General features: G+C 35.0%; 1 protein-coding gene across 8 annotated transcripts in view; it reads left to right on the forward strand.

The window, feature by feature from the left end:
- The window catches only part of PTPRC (protein tyrosine phosphatase receptor type C), a 138,263-nt gene that overhangs the window by 11,843 nt on the left and 108,913 nt on the right, over nucleotides 1-17,507 (forward strand). For 2 of the 8 annotated variants that reach the window (XM_008685091.2, XM_040636419.1), the window contains exons 1-2: nucleotides 5,857-6,098; nucleotides 6,180-6,295. In XM_008685091.2, the coding sequence (XP_008683313.1) occupies nucleotides 6,223-6,295 (73 nt within the window). In that variant the 5' untranslated portion in view covers nucleotides 5,857-6,098; nucleotides 6,180-6,222. Of the gene's footprint in view, nucleotides 1-5,365; nucleotides 5,492-5,594; nucleotides 5,736-5,854; nucleotides 6,099-6,179; nucleotides 6,296-17,507 lie in introns of those variants that run through there. The other 6 variants (XM_008685093.2, XM_008685094.2, XM_040636416.1 and 3 more) reach the window with 5 other exon arrangements.

The raw sequence follows: 17,507 nt of genomic DNA on the forward strand, positions 1-17,507 counted from the left end.
TATATATACACATATGTGTGTGTGTGTGTGTATATATATATATATATATATACATACATACATACATTACCCATTTATTAAACAGTCTGAACTCACTCAGATATAAACAAAATCATTGTCCTTTTCTCTGGCCACTGGTCAGCTATCCTGCTGCATTCCATTGATTCCAAGATGCACATTTTATAGAATACATTCTAACATCACCGAAATCAGGATACATCTTGCAATTGACAGTGCCTTTAAGTCAATTAAAGAAAACAGAAGAGTGAATTTCCTTTTCTCGTGTCTTAACAATACACAGAGCAGTTCTCATAACTTCTAATTACTTTTAGGTACAAAAAAAGGTTTGTTCCAGCAAATCAAACCCTTCTATCTCATATTCAATTTAATTCCTTCACCTCTATTAGAACTCTGCCTGTGTGATTTGCAGAAGGGAACTGATAGGGTCAGGTCCAAGGGGAGCTCCTCTCCTTCCCTCCTTTGGGTCTCTATTTCTCTTTTTTCTTGGTGCTGGTTAGAGGAATAGAATATATATTCTCTTGTATATGCTTTTAATTCTAACCCAGTGTGTTTACCATATTAATTGGATGCTTGCTTCATTAATTAATTTGGTTCTGAAAGCAACACTGAGGTAGTATGATTAGCTCCGTATTAGAGAAATTTAATACTTGCTAGAATTCAGGTTTAACTATTTCTTAACCACGAGGAAAAAATACATAGACATCAGTATTATATTTTGTGTTTCAGTTGGTATGGATGTATAGGAATAACATAGACCAGGTTTATCTAAGTTCACTAGGAGAGTTAAAGTTCTGGTACTCAGAGTAAGAACACCTGTTAAAACAGTGCCAGCTCCCCCCTTAAGCAGCTTGATGCTGATGAGACTTATTTTTGTCTGGATTTGCATTTTACACAAAGACAGAGGGGCGGATTTATCAAGTAACATGGATTTCTTTGCTCAATACCTAAATTTTCAAAAGGCAAAATGGCAGAATGCAAGAATGTATTTTTAGAGCAAATCATAAAAATGTAGTAGTCCCTCTTTTGTGCTCTTATAATATTTTGGTAATTGATAACAGTATGTCCTAAATTTTATAATTGCTGGTGTTAATTCAGTCATTTATTTTATTGGTAAACATTTCTACTGCCATCACCCCTTATCTGTACTAAAGCAAAGCTTCCCAACCATTTTGCTGGCCCTACAGTTGCCAACTCCCAATATGTTGGCCACACCACAGCTTCATATGTAAGTCTTTTCATTCATTCATTCATTCATTCATGCATGCATGCATTCAACAAATATCACTTATGGCGACCACTGTAATAAACATCATTTAAACCTCATGGTTTACCATCCAGGATGTAGGTTTATGTTTTAGTGCAGAAGGTGGCTATGAATAAACAGACATGTCCCTAGATTTGGAAAAAACAAACATGATTTTGAAATAGAAAAGAACATGGAAGGGCCAGAGTTTAGTGTGAACAAGGTGGAAAGGGGCATTACATGAGTTGAGAAATGTGTACCAAAGCTGGATTTTATTCAACATGTAAAGTGGAAAATCATTGAGAGGTTTTAAGGATCTATCACAATTTGATTTGTATTTAGAAAAGATCAAGTCTATTGCTCCATGGAGGAAAAATAAGGAGGGAGATAAGATAGAAGCTTGAAGATCAGTTAAAATGCTGTTTCAACAGTGATGGTGGCTTGGTCCCAAGTGATATAATTGGAAACAGAGTATAGTTAAGATAGTGTAGATAGAATAAATTGAATGCAATTGTGACAGAACAGGAGAAATAAAAAATAACACTAAGGTTTCTAGCATAAATTATTTGATATATGTTGGTACATTTGCAGATATGGATAAGATTGGGAGTTAGAGCAGGTTTAAAGAAGACGTTCACATTTCATTGAGTTGGCTGTGTGGCAATACCAAACCTGAACTGTGGATCTGGCTGGAGCTATATTACCTGTGAGTCATCAGCAAGAAAGAGCTCACCCAGGAAGGGAGAAGTAGACCCAGAACCGAGCTCAATGTATCACAATACTTAGAAATCAGGTAGAGGAACAGGACTCAACATGGCAGCTGCTAAGGTGAAGACAGTGAGGGTCAAGACAAATCAGGAGGCAACTGTGTTTTGGAAACTGGTGAAAGAGGAGGACTGAAGGAGAGGCTAACCATACTTAATGCTCCTGAGAAATCACATAAGATGAGACTAGAGAAGTAAGTGCTCTAGAAGATCTGGCAATATGGATATCATTCGCAAGAAGATCCAAGAATAATGCTGAAAAAGTTTCAATAGCTCCCAGTGTCTCTGAAGATAATGTTAAATCTCAGAACCACAAAGCCTAGCAAAGTTTGGCTATCATCTCCTCTGAAGCCACACGTGTTTTGTTGTTCTTGTTGTTGTTTCTTTCTTTCTTTTTTTATGTCCCCTTTTTTAAAAAAATTGAGACATAATTGATGTATAACATGGTGGAAGTTTAAGGTATATGATGTGTTGATTTGATACCTTTGTATGTTGTAACATTCCAGGCTCTGCTTCTCCTTATGCCAGCGACACATGTCTCTTTGGTTCCTTGGACACACTCTCCTTCTTTCAGTATATGGTTCTGTCTGCCGGGAATGCTCTTTTCTTTTCTCCCCATGCCCATTCAACTTCTATTATTTTTTTTAGGTCTACCTTCATTGCTTTTTATTTCAGGCAAACGTCACCTCACAACTAGACCAAATACCCCATTATATGCTTAAATCATAACATCAAGTACGTCCTGTGTGCCGAATTGTCACGGAGATTAGTTAATTAATCATTGTCTCTTCCACTGTAGGGAGGGAGCATATCTGTTCTTGCTCACCATTCTTTCTTCATATTAAAGAAATAGCTGTCTTATTACTAGGAGATAGCTATATACTTGTTGAATGAGTGAATGGATAATGTCTGCTTCTGCAGTTAATCTCATGTAATCTGTTTCTATCTTTTTTTTAAAAAAAAATGTCTTTATTTGAGAGAAAGAGTGCGCTCGAGAGGAGGAAGAGGGAGTGTGGGGAAGGGCAGAGGGAGAAGGAGAGAAAGCCTTAAGCGGGTTCCATGCTAATCTTGGAGCTTGACTCGGGTCTTAATCTCACCACCCTGAGATCACGACCTGAGCTGAAACGAAGAGTCGGACGCTCAACTTACTGTGCCACCCAGATGCTCCTCTGTTCTTTACATCACCTTTATTATATGTGACTGAAATATTTGGGAAATGGTGATTAACTTAAATAAAATATTATTTACTTATTTAATATTACAGTTTTTAATATCTATTATAAATTAATCAGCTATGATTATTTTAAAATTTTATTGATCAAGCGTTGTGACTATTCTGGATACATACTATTTCAACCACTCCAGAAGTACCACACTCTTTACTACCTTTAAATTCTGATGTTGTTTCCTGTTCCCTTCCTAGCCTTAGTTGTTCTTAAATATATAAATTTATCAGCAGCCTGCCCACTCTCTCAGAATCAAGAGAGTAGATCACATCCGTTTGTCACAAATAGTCCTCTTTCTATGGGGGTGTTCTGCTCCTCCTGTCTAGGGCTTGGAAGCTAGGCCCATACATGATAAAGCAGAGATTTCCTCAGATGCCCTGGGGAAAGGCCAGCTACTAACCAGACTCCTGCCTGGATAAGCCAGTGCTGTCCACCATCAAAGGCGAGCTGTGCTCTTTCCCCCAGCAAACCACTAGGCTCTTCCTTCTTGTCCCCCTCCTAACAGTTTGTATCTCAGGGATATCAATCCTCTGGCTCACCATTGCCTGCATTCTGAGACTATCTGAACTGAGCACACATTTACCCATTGCTGTCTACATTAGGCTCTATTTCTTTATACCTTTGTAGTATACAGTATAAATTTTGCTACCCAAAGCCTAATATTTCCTGTAGATACTAGATTCGATTTTAATACATTAAAAAAAACATACAATTCAACTCATGGGTGGCTAATTAATCTCAGTGTTTCTTGGGTAGAATTTCTCCGCCCACTTGTTTAAAATGGGATTTAATCTAAATTCTTACTGTTTCTTCCAAGTGATGACCTGCAAAGTCCCTTTAAAAATATCTCTTTAAGGCTTCTAAAGCCCTCCTATCTTAAGTTTATTATAGAGCATACTTCTTATACTTAACTCCCTTGAATGTCATGCACTCTCTTCCTGGCCTCTAGTTTTGCCAAATATGCTGCCATAATAGAAAGCTAAGAGAAGACGAATATTTGCTTACAGATATTTAAAGCTAACCTCTGGATAGTTTTCCATTGCAAGTGTATTTGGAGAAATAGGCTCGATAACTGAGTACTTGAATTTGTGACTCCTGAGACATATTTCTCATTAAGCTTACCTTCAGAAGAGCAGTGCCTATATTCACAGCTATTTTATTTAAGAAGACACTTGCAAAAGGAGAACAACATCATTTTTATGGAATCAATGTTCTATCTTTTAGAGATTAAAAATTTTAAAAATATATAGTAAAAAAGGTCGGGGAAAGAAGTGAGAAAAATGAAGAAGGTTAGTAAAGCAAGAAAGGAAAGTAACATGAAACTTAGAGAGGGTTCAAAACATAACTTGTCTACTTCTTAGCTGTGAGAATTTGGACATACACCTAAACACCCTGAACTATGTGGGTAAAATGGGGAATAATAACATTATTTGTCTCAAGCACTGTTGTACAAAGTAGATGACTCAATTAAAATCCTAACATATTCCTGGACGTAGCAACAGCCCAGTACGTTAGTTATGGTAATAATCAAAATAAAATCAAAATCATACCAAAAGTCTCATGATCATGTTTTTATTCAGAATTTCAGATGTGGGATTATTTTCATTTGCTCAAAGGGGAGGTGTGCAAATTTGGCTCTGCAGTTCCCAGTAGCCAGTGACAGTAAAACAATGAGTTCATAAATATGAAAAGATCTATTCACCGAAGCACAACAAACCTTCCATAGTGCTTTCTAACCAAGGATTGTAAAGTTACTGCAAAGGTTCTGTTTGTCTCTAAGTCCCTTAAGTATCTTATGTGGCTCAAATCATAGTGCCTGTGCACATGTGCATTATTCATTTTAAATGAATCGGATATTGTGATAATGATACCAATATATTTAATTGTGTTACTGAATTAATAGTGGCTTTTTGCCAGGATGCATTTTCCTAATCAATGGACTTGCTAAGAACACCATCAGAATCGTGAAGAGTGCTGTATATTAATTTGCTGTTTTGTAATCAAAAAGATTGGGAGTGTATCGCTGAGGGGGGAAAGGGGGTAGCTTTTGTAAAAACAACAATAAAAACCCCAGCTCTCAATTTCATTGCTCTTCTTTCCCTCATCAACAGCATTAGAGACCTCTCAAGTCACAGAAGCTTCCTTTTTTTGAAGCAGGATTTGCTCCTGTAGACATGACTTTCTGATTCCATTGCTAGCCCCACGACGATATCCGTGAAAGATTTGGCGCAAAGCTGGTAAGCTTTCTGAGAGTGCTTTTGCATAGAAAATAGGTCTGACTGCTAACACCCTTCTATTGGTGGGGTTTGAATGTCTTCCTCATAAATGATATTGGCTGCAAAAAATAACCAGATAGGTGTTTATTTGTTCACTTGGTCATTTTGAGTCAAATACAGGTATTTTCTACTAATTCAATCAGTGTGTCATCTTGCCAACCTCATTTTGGTATATCCACCCTGAATCTGTTTTATCATCTCTTGGGTAAGAGAATTACTGATTATTTTGGGGTGTGGATGTGTTTTTTTAAAATTGTAATGAATACTGTAAGGGAGTTTTTTTTTTTTTTTTGAGACTTAAAAAACATCTTCCTTGAAGGAAAAAATCTTTTAAAAGGCCTACTAACTTGGTCTAATTACTTGAATTAAGGAAGTAAGATGCTTTTGCACTGACTTTGAACAACTTTCTTGACTTCCTGCAAAGAGGATTTTTGACAGTATTTTTGAAGAAGTTAGTAAAACCGAATCTGACATCACTACCTAGCAGTTTGTGCAGCTAGCAAAGTGGTTTGTTCTTAGGGTAGCAGAGGAGGAAATTGCTCCCTGTCTGATAAGACAACAGCAAAGAGTATGCATTCATTTCTTTTATTTTTGACTCAGTTTCACAAAGAAAACCTTTTGCAGAGATAACTATTATTTTGCCTTTCAGAAGGACGCATGCTGTTTCATAGGAATACGGCCGATTTCCAGATATGACCATGTATTTGTGGCTTAAACTTTTGGCATTTGGCTTTGCCTTTCTGGATACAGGAGTGTTTGTTACAGGTAAGTACAAATATATTAATATATCCTTAGTTATTTTTTTTTCCTTGTGGAGGGACATGGGTTGGAAATAGACATAAAAATAAGTTAAGAGTTGGTGATTGGAAATGAGGAAGCTCAGTATAAAATGGTCAAGGTTTTTGTAGCCCAGAGAGACAAGTCTTGCTACGTGACAGAATACATTGTTACTGTTCAAAAAGGCATAAATGTTTTGGGAAAATATCACAATTTAAAAGAAACGCTGTCTATCCGTATCTTTGTTTACAAACTGTTCAAGGATATTACAAAAGCAATGTTGTTACTTAACCCTCAAATATGTGAACATAAGTTTATGAAAGTCTAAAGAAATCCTAATGACAAAGTAAGTGAATTTTCAGCCTTTCAATAAAAAATGATTTCTTAAAAGTCATAATGTGGCTTTGGTTGTCCGTAAGCTACTCTTTCTTTTTGAACTGGAGTTTGCTTCCTCAAATTTTGAAATATTTTTATTGAATAGTTAGCTATATGATAGTTTGAAATAATACATTTGGGTATTTAAAAAATACTAATTTTATGCATATTCTTAGCACAGAATGTGTCTTAAAACAAGTTTTTGGTTTCTTCCTAACCATTTTAATGATTATTTGCTTCGGAAATTTTTACGGGGCCACCGCCCTTCCTGGGTGATGGGTAAATATTAGAATTTTGATGAGACAAAAAATATTTAAACTCTTAAGAGTCATACAAATGCTGTATTCTATAGGAAAATGTTAATGGGGAATCTCAAGTACTCATTTAAACTGAAGATCTTGGTATATTTATTATCTATTTAATGGACATTTCTTGAATAGTTTCGGTTTGGGTCATGACTGCATTTCCGTTGATTGTTAAATGTAACTAATAAATCGATATTTAATATTACTCCTTCAATTGTAGTATCTAAAAGCTGTACTTCATTATGGAAAGAACATTGAAAATGGCATTTTTGTAGAAATTCTAAATAAGCTTTAAAAAAAGGGGAAAATGCTTTTTAAAAGTTTCGCTTACTGGAATTGATTTTGAAATCTGTTTTTGACTTTCCACCACTCTTCTTTCCTCTAAAAGGCAAGGCGGTAGCTACCTCTCCAACTTGTTACATTGTCAGTTGCTATTTTGTGTAACCAAGGAATGGAAAGCAGTGTAAGATACTGTTTCATTTTTAACTGCAAAGATGGGTTAAATATTTTTAGATAGATACAGCATTTTGTCTTAGTACGGAAAATGTTTATTAAGTTACCTTCCCTGTAAAGTTAGCTTTCATAACCAAAACCAAATTATAATGAATAATGATTTTAACCGGGTGATAATATGTACATTATCCTAAATCAGAGTGAATATTCATTAAAATTCCCACTCAAGAACTGTTGCAAAGCATTTCTAAATGAGCACAAAGAGACACTGAAATATTTGTAGGACACAGAGCAAATCACCACAAAAATTTCAACCCACTCTATTAAGGATTTTTACCAAAAGAAATATCTTTCAATTTTTTATCAAAATAAGAGAGTATAAAATTATCCAGAAAACCTTTAAATCAATTGTGCTGAACAATTTGTTCTTAAATAAGTGGATAGATACACATAGATTTATTTTGAAAGATCAAGTTTTTCTTCAATTGCTTACATAAATATTGAGAACAATAATCTTTCTAAAAGGCATTGATAGTCTTCCTGAAATTTATACTTATTTTTGAAAAAAACCCTAGAAGAATCTAATCATGTGTGTCTGCAAATCTTATTTAATATATAAATATAATCACCTGTGTCTGCAAATCTTACTTATCATCCTTTTAAGTTCTGAGAAACATTTTGTGATTCAGTGTATGATTTGGGAAGTTATTAATGTTCTAAATTATATATTTTTCTTTATTAGCAACAGATGAGTTTGATTGTATGCTGATTTTAATGTATTACAATTGAGTTTAGTGATCACAGGAAGCATTAGGCTTTTGGGCATCAAATTTATATTGTGTACTCTAAAGGAATAAAAAGCCAGAGCCAAATGTAGAGAGACGTCAATTAATGGATAAATATATGCACAGTTCAGATGTGTTATTCAATACCTAAAATACACATACAGGCAAGGCAAACTTAAACTGCCATGGCAACAGTGCTGGGTTGAGTTTTACGCAACAGTTTGTGACCTCTTTGCTCTGTAACTCTTTGCCATGATAACCGGAAAACTTTGTTGAACATTTCTAAATAATTTTAGGGGACAATGATAGTTTTGCGAATGCAGGTAGAGATGAGTGTTCTCTGACTCTAAAAAAGGTGTCAAGTTAGGCAAATCTATCAGTCTATAACATACCAGCTAGAGTATATGAGTTATATTATGTGAGTTATGAGTCATAACGGTTTGGATTCATATCCTGGTCATAACTCTCCATTTTCCCAGCTGTATTAAAAGAAATAGTTCATGTTACAAACATATATTATGCCTTGCACATCTCAGGCTTTTAATACAAATTATGAACTGAATTTCATAAGGGTCTTATTAGGTTTTAAATACTCCACGATTTAGAGATTTGTGGGTATGAACATCATTCTCTACGAAAATTTTACAAGTACTTTTCTAAAAATTCGCCTGTGATCCTTATCATTGCTAGATTTTGAAATGTACTTTGTTTGAGAAAGGGTAAGGTGGACTTAGGAGTGTGTCTTTCCTTTTCCTCTCCTGTTCTATATAATTAAGTAGAGGGGCAGAGTGGCTGGGTTGAGCTAGTTCTGTTCTCTGTTCTGGGCTACTTGATATCCTTTCACCAGTGACAATTAACTAGTATAGGAATATAGGTATTTCTACACTCTTTGTATAAATTATACATATACCGATACACACATATATATATTCTAGTGTTTATGTGTGAATTATATAAAACACACAAACACACATACCTACTTTTCTATCTTTTGGTTCTTCATATTTATCTACTTTTAAATATTGGAGTTTTAGGGGCTTTAATCGTTGGCCAGTTCTTTTCTTGTTTTCTCTGCTCAGAGTTCCTATCATTACCTGCTATGTATTGATGATCCTGATTTCCCATCTGCAGACTCATTCCTCGAGGTGAAAAAAACAAAAAAAAGGAAAAGAAAAAAATCTGAAATATATTTAAATGTTCCTCAAGTCTTATAATTTTACTTTTTAATAACCTATAAAATTTTTTCCTGCTTCTTCATCTCCATTGACATCGCCTTAATTCATGCCTTTATCATTTTTTACCTGGAATATTATTATAGTTTCCTAATCTATCTGCAGTCTCATCCATTTCTTTCTATACTCTACACCTTAAAAATATAAAATAAAAAGAAGAAAAAAACCTCTCTGATCTCTTCTCATTGCCTTTGGTGTACTCCTTGCCAGAGCCACCGAGTTCACCAATGAGCTAGGAGCTGTGCCTGGAGCTGGGCAGGGGGGCAGAGAGTGGTTTTTCTTTTTTCTTGTATGATTCATTAACCCACAAGAGGCAGTTTCAACATTCTGCTTGGCTACACTTCCTCAGGACCTCGAAGGCTCTGTGCAAGTTCTATTTCCTCTTGAATGTTTTCTTCTGTCACTCATGCCACAAAATATCTCCACTGAAACTGTACACTTTTTGCCACCTTTCCGTGGCATTTTTCACATACTATTTCAATTAGTTGCTGGTGGTGGATTTAGTATTATTATTTACCAATCAGTGCACTTACTTCCATTATAACCTGTGTGCACACACAAATGATGTCTTATGCCTTTTCTGTATCATCTGAACCTCAATTCTTACCAGACACTAAAAAAGTAATGGGTGTTTTTTGACAAAACTAAAGATTATAATAATGAAGGAGAAAGAGGAAGAATACAAAAAAATTCAGAAATAGAGGACAGAGCAAGAGAGAAACATGAGATGAAAAAATTAGCCAGAGGCAAAGTAGAAGGATAGCGGGAGTTAGACAATGTCATCAAGATTAAATAAAATAATTTTGGATCTGAATCTTCATAGGTTTTCCCTTTTTAAAAATTTAATTTATTATTATTATTATTATTATTATTATTATTATTATTATTATTATTATCTTGCTATTTCCTTCTTTCATCTCCCTATTCTCCCTCTTATCTGGAAGACCTTCCTAATTTCTTAAAAATCCATAGTTCAAGAATGTTATTCCTAAATTTTTCTTGGCCTACTCTTTGGACATTTTTGCTAATGGCATTTCATTTGGTGGGTTAGTTTTGTTCTTCAGATACAGATGACCCTAGGAAGAAAAGTAAGGAATCAGGCGAGGGAGGAGATACTCATCTAACATGGGGACAAAACACATGGAGTCAGGTCCAGTCCTTGCAAGTACAGCCCTAGACACTGGTAGTGTCGTGGGACTATTTTCAGGGCTCACTCTATAAATTGCATTCTGTGCACACAGAAAGTTTGTTGGGAGTCTGGGCATCATTTCTTACTAGATATTGTGATAATGAATTTCAGTTTGAGTAGGTAAAAAGCAGAGATTTATAGTTAGGCTGATTAGACTTGTTGGTGGAAGCACAGTGTTAACACACACAAGGTTTTCTGTACAGGTCATGTACATGTAAGTCACCCTGGTGCAGAGAAAGAAATTTGTCATCACCGAACACCTTTGATTTTTTTCAGTAATCTTATAAATTTATGGCAATCTTTACACAGGAGAAAATCGGGATGGAAATTGAACTTAATCTTACTTTAAACTTAATTTCAGTCTAGTCTAAATAGCTGTGTCAGTATTAGATACCCCACTCCATACTATGTGCCTATCACTAAAGGATTAGTGCTATGACTTTTATACACGTAAAGATAATACTCTGTAGGGAAGGATGAAGAAAAAAATGAAATATTGCAAGTTGTTCATTTAGCCATATGATGTGATATCTATTTCTACATGATACTGAAATATATAGACATTTTTTGTGTGCATGGCCATAACCAATATTTAGATGAGAAAATATCTAATCATTGCTTATAATTTTTAATATGCATTCATTTTTCTATGTCAAGGTGCTACTTCAATTTCAGTCTGTCGAGAGTCTGGGGCGTGGCTACTGTAAGCAGAGTATTGTGTGTTCAGGAATAATAACAAAAAGAAGAAAAGATAAAGAAAGAAACAAAACTTTGGCATAAATACACATAAAGTCGATGTCAGTGAAATACATAAAACCTTCCATGTGCATTCATGTCTTCAACTGATTGACCTCTGAAAAGATAATCAGCAAGATTTTCAATGTTTTCATTAGACTCGTTACTGAAGATCTGCTCAAACAACTTTCACATCTTCCATGGTGCTTAGCTATATATATGCACGTTTAAAGATGAAACATTTATTTCCTACTAAAAATGAGCCCCAGATACCTGAAACGAAAAAGTTATTTTACTAAAACTTCATTTTCTCCTATATATACTGCATGTGTGATAAAATCATAACTACATGCAATGATATTCCAATGAAAATTATTGCCATTCATATATTTAAAAAAAACTACTTCCAACCGAAATGTGAACAGCTGAGGGGAAATCATCAGCCCTCCAAAAAGCTGATCTGCTAACACTGGAGCACAAATCCAGAGCAAAGGGCAACTCAGCATCACACTCACATGTATTAGAACACGAACGTTACTCTAGCAAACTTAACAAAATGCACTGATATGCAAGAAGAAACTCTGCCTTGTAAATATCAGTAATAATAAGTTGTCCTGGTAGTCATGAAAATAGATTAGAGTCCTATATAAATAATTATGAAGTTAAGAGATGATAGCAAAGGGACGATATCATGGCCATGAAGTGTGGTCACCATATTTTAAATATCTCCACTTAAAGAAAAAAAAACAGTAACTTGTTCACTGGTAAAAGAAATACTAAGCATCATAGGAAATGAGTCAGGTGCCATTCTGTGTTGGAGATGGCATTTGGATCGAGAAGCATTTTAAAAATCTAATTCTATGAATTATATGACCTCAATTCAAATCACTTTCCATTTTCAATACACAGTGTCCTCATCTATAAAGTGCTGTAAGCATTAAAAATGAGAATATTTGTGGGGCGCCTGGGTGGCTCAGTCGTCTGCCTTTGGCTCAGGGCGTGATCCTGGCATTCTGGGATCGAGCCCCGCATCAGGCTCCTCCACTGGGAGCCTGCTTCTTCCTCTCCCACTCCCCCTGCTTGTGTTCCCTCTTTCCCTGGCTGTCTCTCTCTGTCAAAAAAAAAAAAAAGGTGGTGAGAATATTTGTGAAAATGCTTTGAAAACTATGAGATATCCTGCCAATTTATATATTGTATTTACATGATCCTGTAAAATCACAGCACGTAGCTCTTTATCGTTGACACACGATTCCAAATCACATCTCTTCCTTTAAGAGACTCGGAGGAGATACAGTTTAAGGCTATGTGGTAAAGGAATAAATCCTTAGAGAACTTTGGGTTCTTTTAACTCTGCATCCCCTGTTTTAGGGATTTTTCAGGCTACTCTGGATTCTACCTCTTAAATAGCTTGTAAATCCAACTCTTTGTTAGAGATTCTTATCCTTTCTTATCGTAATAGCCTGCAATCTTGCCTCCCTTCAGTCCCTAGTGTGCTCCTACCTATCTCTACTAGGATAATCTCTGTAAAAGGCAAAACTCGCCTTTGTACATCTTTCCTTCAGTGGCTCCCTATTGGATAGAGAATTTACTGATCCCATGATTTTGATCCCAAGGATGTTTAAGAAAATAAACATTTCATTAGAATATACCTACATTTAGGAGTTTTCCTTGAGAACAGCTCTCACAGAAAACAAAACTCTATTAAGCCAAGTTAATTCCCTGAGTATTTTTTATATAGCTTGATTAAATCATTACCAATTTTTTCATTAAAACAATTTTACTGAACTAATGTTCAATAGCATTACTTTTCATTCAATTTTTATAATTACTATTAAATTCATGAATCAATTTTTTAATCCACATCCAGTTTTACTGACTATAGACTTATGCCTCTGGGAATTTTCCTTTATTGTTATTATATTTCTAAGTGAATTTTTTTTCAAATAATACAGATCTAAATTTCTCAAAAAGGCTTTAATTCTTCTACTTAGCCAGAAACAACATTACTTCCGTGCAGTTTGAGCCATTACTTATCTCGTTCTTTTTCTTTTTCTTCTTCTTCTTTTTTTTTTACATTTCAGTATTACACAAAATGTAATTGATCTAATGTGATTATTTACTTCTGTCCAATTTTAAATTGGGCAATAGTAGACATTTTCAAATTTATGTTGTGCTGATATAGCTATCATTAACAGTCATTGTGTGAATGAAATTCTTTCAGCAAGATCCATTTTGAGATTTTAAGGATTTTGATTGTTTTTCTAGCCAGTGGAAACTTTAGAAATACTTACAAGACTGCTGTATAGTCTAGAATTGCATTTTAGCTCTCATTCATTTGTGTGGCATTCTTCTTATTAGCTTACACACCTTATGCCAACTTCTTACTAACTGGTACAACAAAAATTAGGGAAAAAAATCCAGATGATAAATTTAATGTTTTCAATATACATCAGTGGGTGAAATCAAAATAAGGTGTCAAATTATCCACTTTTGTCTCTGCAGTTAGGAAAAATAAAGCTATTAGTGTGGAGTACACAGCCTTAATTTAATCCCATCAGATTTTTCTAGCTTTGTCTGTAACTTTGTGACATGAAATATACAGTTGACCCTTAAACAACGGGGGTTAGGGAGACTGATGTTTTTCTAGCCAGTCCATGTATAACTTTTGATTCCCCCAGAATTTAACTACTAATAGTCTACTATTGACCATAAGACTTAACAGATAACATAAAAAGTTGATTAATGCATATTTTCTATGTCATATGTATTATATACTGTATTCTTATGATAAAGTAAGCTCGAGGAAAGAAATGTTAAGAAAATCATAAGGAAGAAAAAGAAAAACATCTGTAGTGCTGTACTGTATTTATCAGAAAAAGTCCGCATCGGAAGTAGACCTGCACAGTTCAAACCAGTGTTGTTCAAGGGTCAACTGTATATTCCTGTTGTAACTTGCATTTTCCTAAAAATACAATGTTTTCTTGTCTCCAGACTGTTGGCCAGGCTGTTTCTTCTTCCCTCCACATATTTTTTTTGAACTGGGCAAATTATAATTGCCCTTCAAACTTTAGTTCAAAGGTCGCTTCCTCTGGGCAGCCCTCCTTCATGTCCCCTGCTCTTCCAGTCCTTTCACACCTGGGCAGATGTTCGTCTGCTGTGAGGACCCCACGAGTAAGCGTCTTGGAGATCTCTTTATTTGCCTGTCTCCCATAGTACGTGCTCAGCTTGTGTAGATCGTCACTGGGTCTCTGCTTATTTATCAGTGAGTGCCCGCAGGTCCTTGGAACTTGTTCGTTGAATGAATGGGTAGTTGTCAGTATAATCTAACCTTGTACGTAGAAAGTACTTAACAACTCATGAAAACAATTTTAAATCTGTCCTTTTGTTGTTGTTATTCTAGTGAATTATTTATGATAAAGTTTCTACATGATAGAAAAGTTCAGGAAATAGATGGAAGAAAAAATTGCCTAAAATCCTTGCTCACACTTTTTCTTTCCCTCTTGTCTTCTGTTTCTGTTTTGATTATGTGCTGTGTGTAAAATTGCACATCCCATTTTTTTTCTCAGTAAACATGATTATTCTAGGCAACTTGAGAAACAGAGAAATGAATAAATAGGAAAATAAAAATCTCACAGATTCTCAAAACCCATCACTAAAAACTTTCTGAATATTTTATTTCACCAGTCTAGCTAAATCTGTTTGCTTATTCACTCATTAATTTGTTTCATGAACAAATATTTTATGAGTGTTTTCCCTGTACCTTCAGCTGGGAATACCATTGTCTATGCCTAACCTCGGGAAGATGATACTCCCATTGTGGCAGTGGCTGCTTGGAGATGGGGTTTTAAATCTTCCAGATTCTCCATAAGCTCTCTCCTCAAAGTAATAATAAGCCTTGCAACAGATAATTAGCTGTGTTCTCAATCTTTTATAAATTAAAAATTAAAAAATTATTATTTTAAAATCTACATATAATGCCCTATTTTAGTAAAAACTCTGTTCTTGCCAGACAACATCTAGGCATCTGTTCCAACTAGATTTCTTCTGTAGGCTTTCTGTTACAGAAGTTCTGAAGCTGCCACTGAGTTGTGTAGATTATTATTAGATATTTAATAAATAAAGGTGGTAGAAACAAAGAGGAACTAGCCAAAAGTCCCAATTCTCTTTGGTTTGTTTGTTTTGTGATTTAAGCTGAAAATTAAAGCTTTATTTGGAGAGACATGTTAAAACATACACACATACACAGCATGCAAACAAATCCTTAAATTTTTCTGGTGATCTTTCATAGCAATTTTCCAAGATCATTGGCTAATAAAGGCTGATATTTCATCGTGGATTGGTCTGATTCTCAGTCCATTCTTTCTTGACTGGATTATTCAGCCTTTTTAATGGCTAGCCTAGCAACCAGGTAATTGAGGACATGATGGTAGGCAAAGCACAGCAAGACTGAAGGGTGGTTGGTAGTGTCTCAGAGGTCACTTGTGTGAAACATACATTTCAGCCCCATGCAGCTTATTTAGCTACATAGGTGAAACCCTGGGCACCCAGCCACTTCCATATCTGTAGCAAAATCTAAGTCACCTAAGATTTTGTCTCTTATAAAAAAACAAAAGACATCTTTGATTAATTTGTATTAACACAAATATTGATGCTGCATTAATAATGCAAAAGTAATGTTGCCACCATCTTGAAATGGAGCTTACAAAGGTACACCGCTGAGTCTCTCTGGAGGTGAGTGATATGATGGAAAGAATGGATTTTCCCCAACCGAATTCGTTTTTGATATTACATAAAGTGAAAGCCATTGAATAATTTACCAAAGTATCTAGATTTTTTTTTGTTTTGTTTTTGAAGTGCAAGGGAAGTAACTTGACCTTTGTTAAACACTTTGATCATGGAAAACACATGAGGCTCTCATCTTATTCCAGGAAGTGTAGACACCAGATAAGCTTTTTATAGTTATCCAAGAGGCATATTAAATGAGTCTGGTAGAGCTATCTTATAGTTTTCCACTCCAGGGACAGGTTGGCTAAAACTCAAGGGAGAGTAAAGAATAAAAAATATGTTTATTGTTTGGTTACTGTGATAAAACTTAGGTCAATATTCTACTTTGAATTCTTAGACTCGGGTTTCCAAATCCCTTTTTTGGTTTCTAAACCAAGATCTTTAACTTATGCTTAATAAGTCCTAAGTCTTTCTATTTTTTTAGTGACCGTGTTTTTATTTTCTGAATTTACTGATGGAAGCTTTAGGTATGTTCAAGATACATAGTAGCTAAGAAAAAATAAATTAAGCAGAAGATATCAGTTCAGAGCATTGATTGTGAGAGGGAGTGATGATATGTGGGAAGCAGATAAATAAAAGAAAAGGGACAGGTTGCTGATGAAAATAATTTAAAGAGCTAATACTAGAAATATTGGATTCAAACAAGCTCCAACTTTTAATGCGCTTAAGAAATCAGTCTTTGAAATGTTGCCTGGATTCCGTTCTGAGCTTTCCAATTAGAAACATTACCTTTTAAATCCTCAGTTTTCTTAGCTGTACAATGAAAATAATAGCAGTAGCAATTAAATGAGGTAATTTACTCAGTGACTTAGCCATTTTTAAAATAGAACCCCTATTATGTGCTAAGAACTACTCTAAGTGCTGACACAGTGGTAAATAAAACAGAAAAGTTACCAACTTTCATGAAGCTTACATCTTAGTAACAGAGATAATGAAATCAAATAAATAACTGAGAAAATTTCAGGTATTGATAAGTGCTGTGAAATAAAACAGTGTGACATGATAGAGACAGGCCAAATTGGGGAGTGACTGGCCCTTTAGACAGTGATCAAAGAAGGCCTCTTAGAAGTAGCATGATTAGGCTGCTAACATTGGCTGACGAGAGTGTAAAGATTTTTGTAAAGAAGAACTGGCAGGTGCAAAGGTTCCTCAGAAAAAGCAAAAACTTGGTGGGTTCAAAGCAAGGAAAGGAGGTCAAGTGCTTGCAGTATGGTGGGTAAAGCCTGAGTGGTTTGTGGTAAAGCTGGAGAGATACATAGAAGGGGGAGGTCCAATAGGGCCTTATTGGAAATAGAAAGAATTTGGATTTTTACCTTAAGTGTAAAGAGAAGAAGCTATTTG

Source organism: Ursus maritimus, unplaced genomic scaffold (genome assembly GCF_017311325.1).
Source record: "Ursus maritimus isolate PB19 unplaced genomic scaffold, ASM1731132v1 scaffold_2, whole genome shotgun sequence".
Lineage (NCBI taxonomy): Eukaryota > Metazoa > Chordata > Mammalia > Carnivora > Ursidae > Ursus > Ursus maritimus.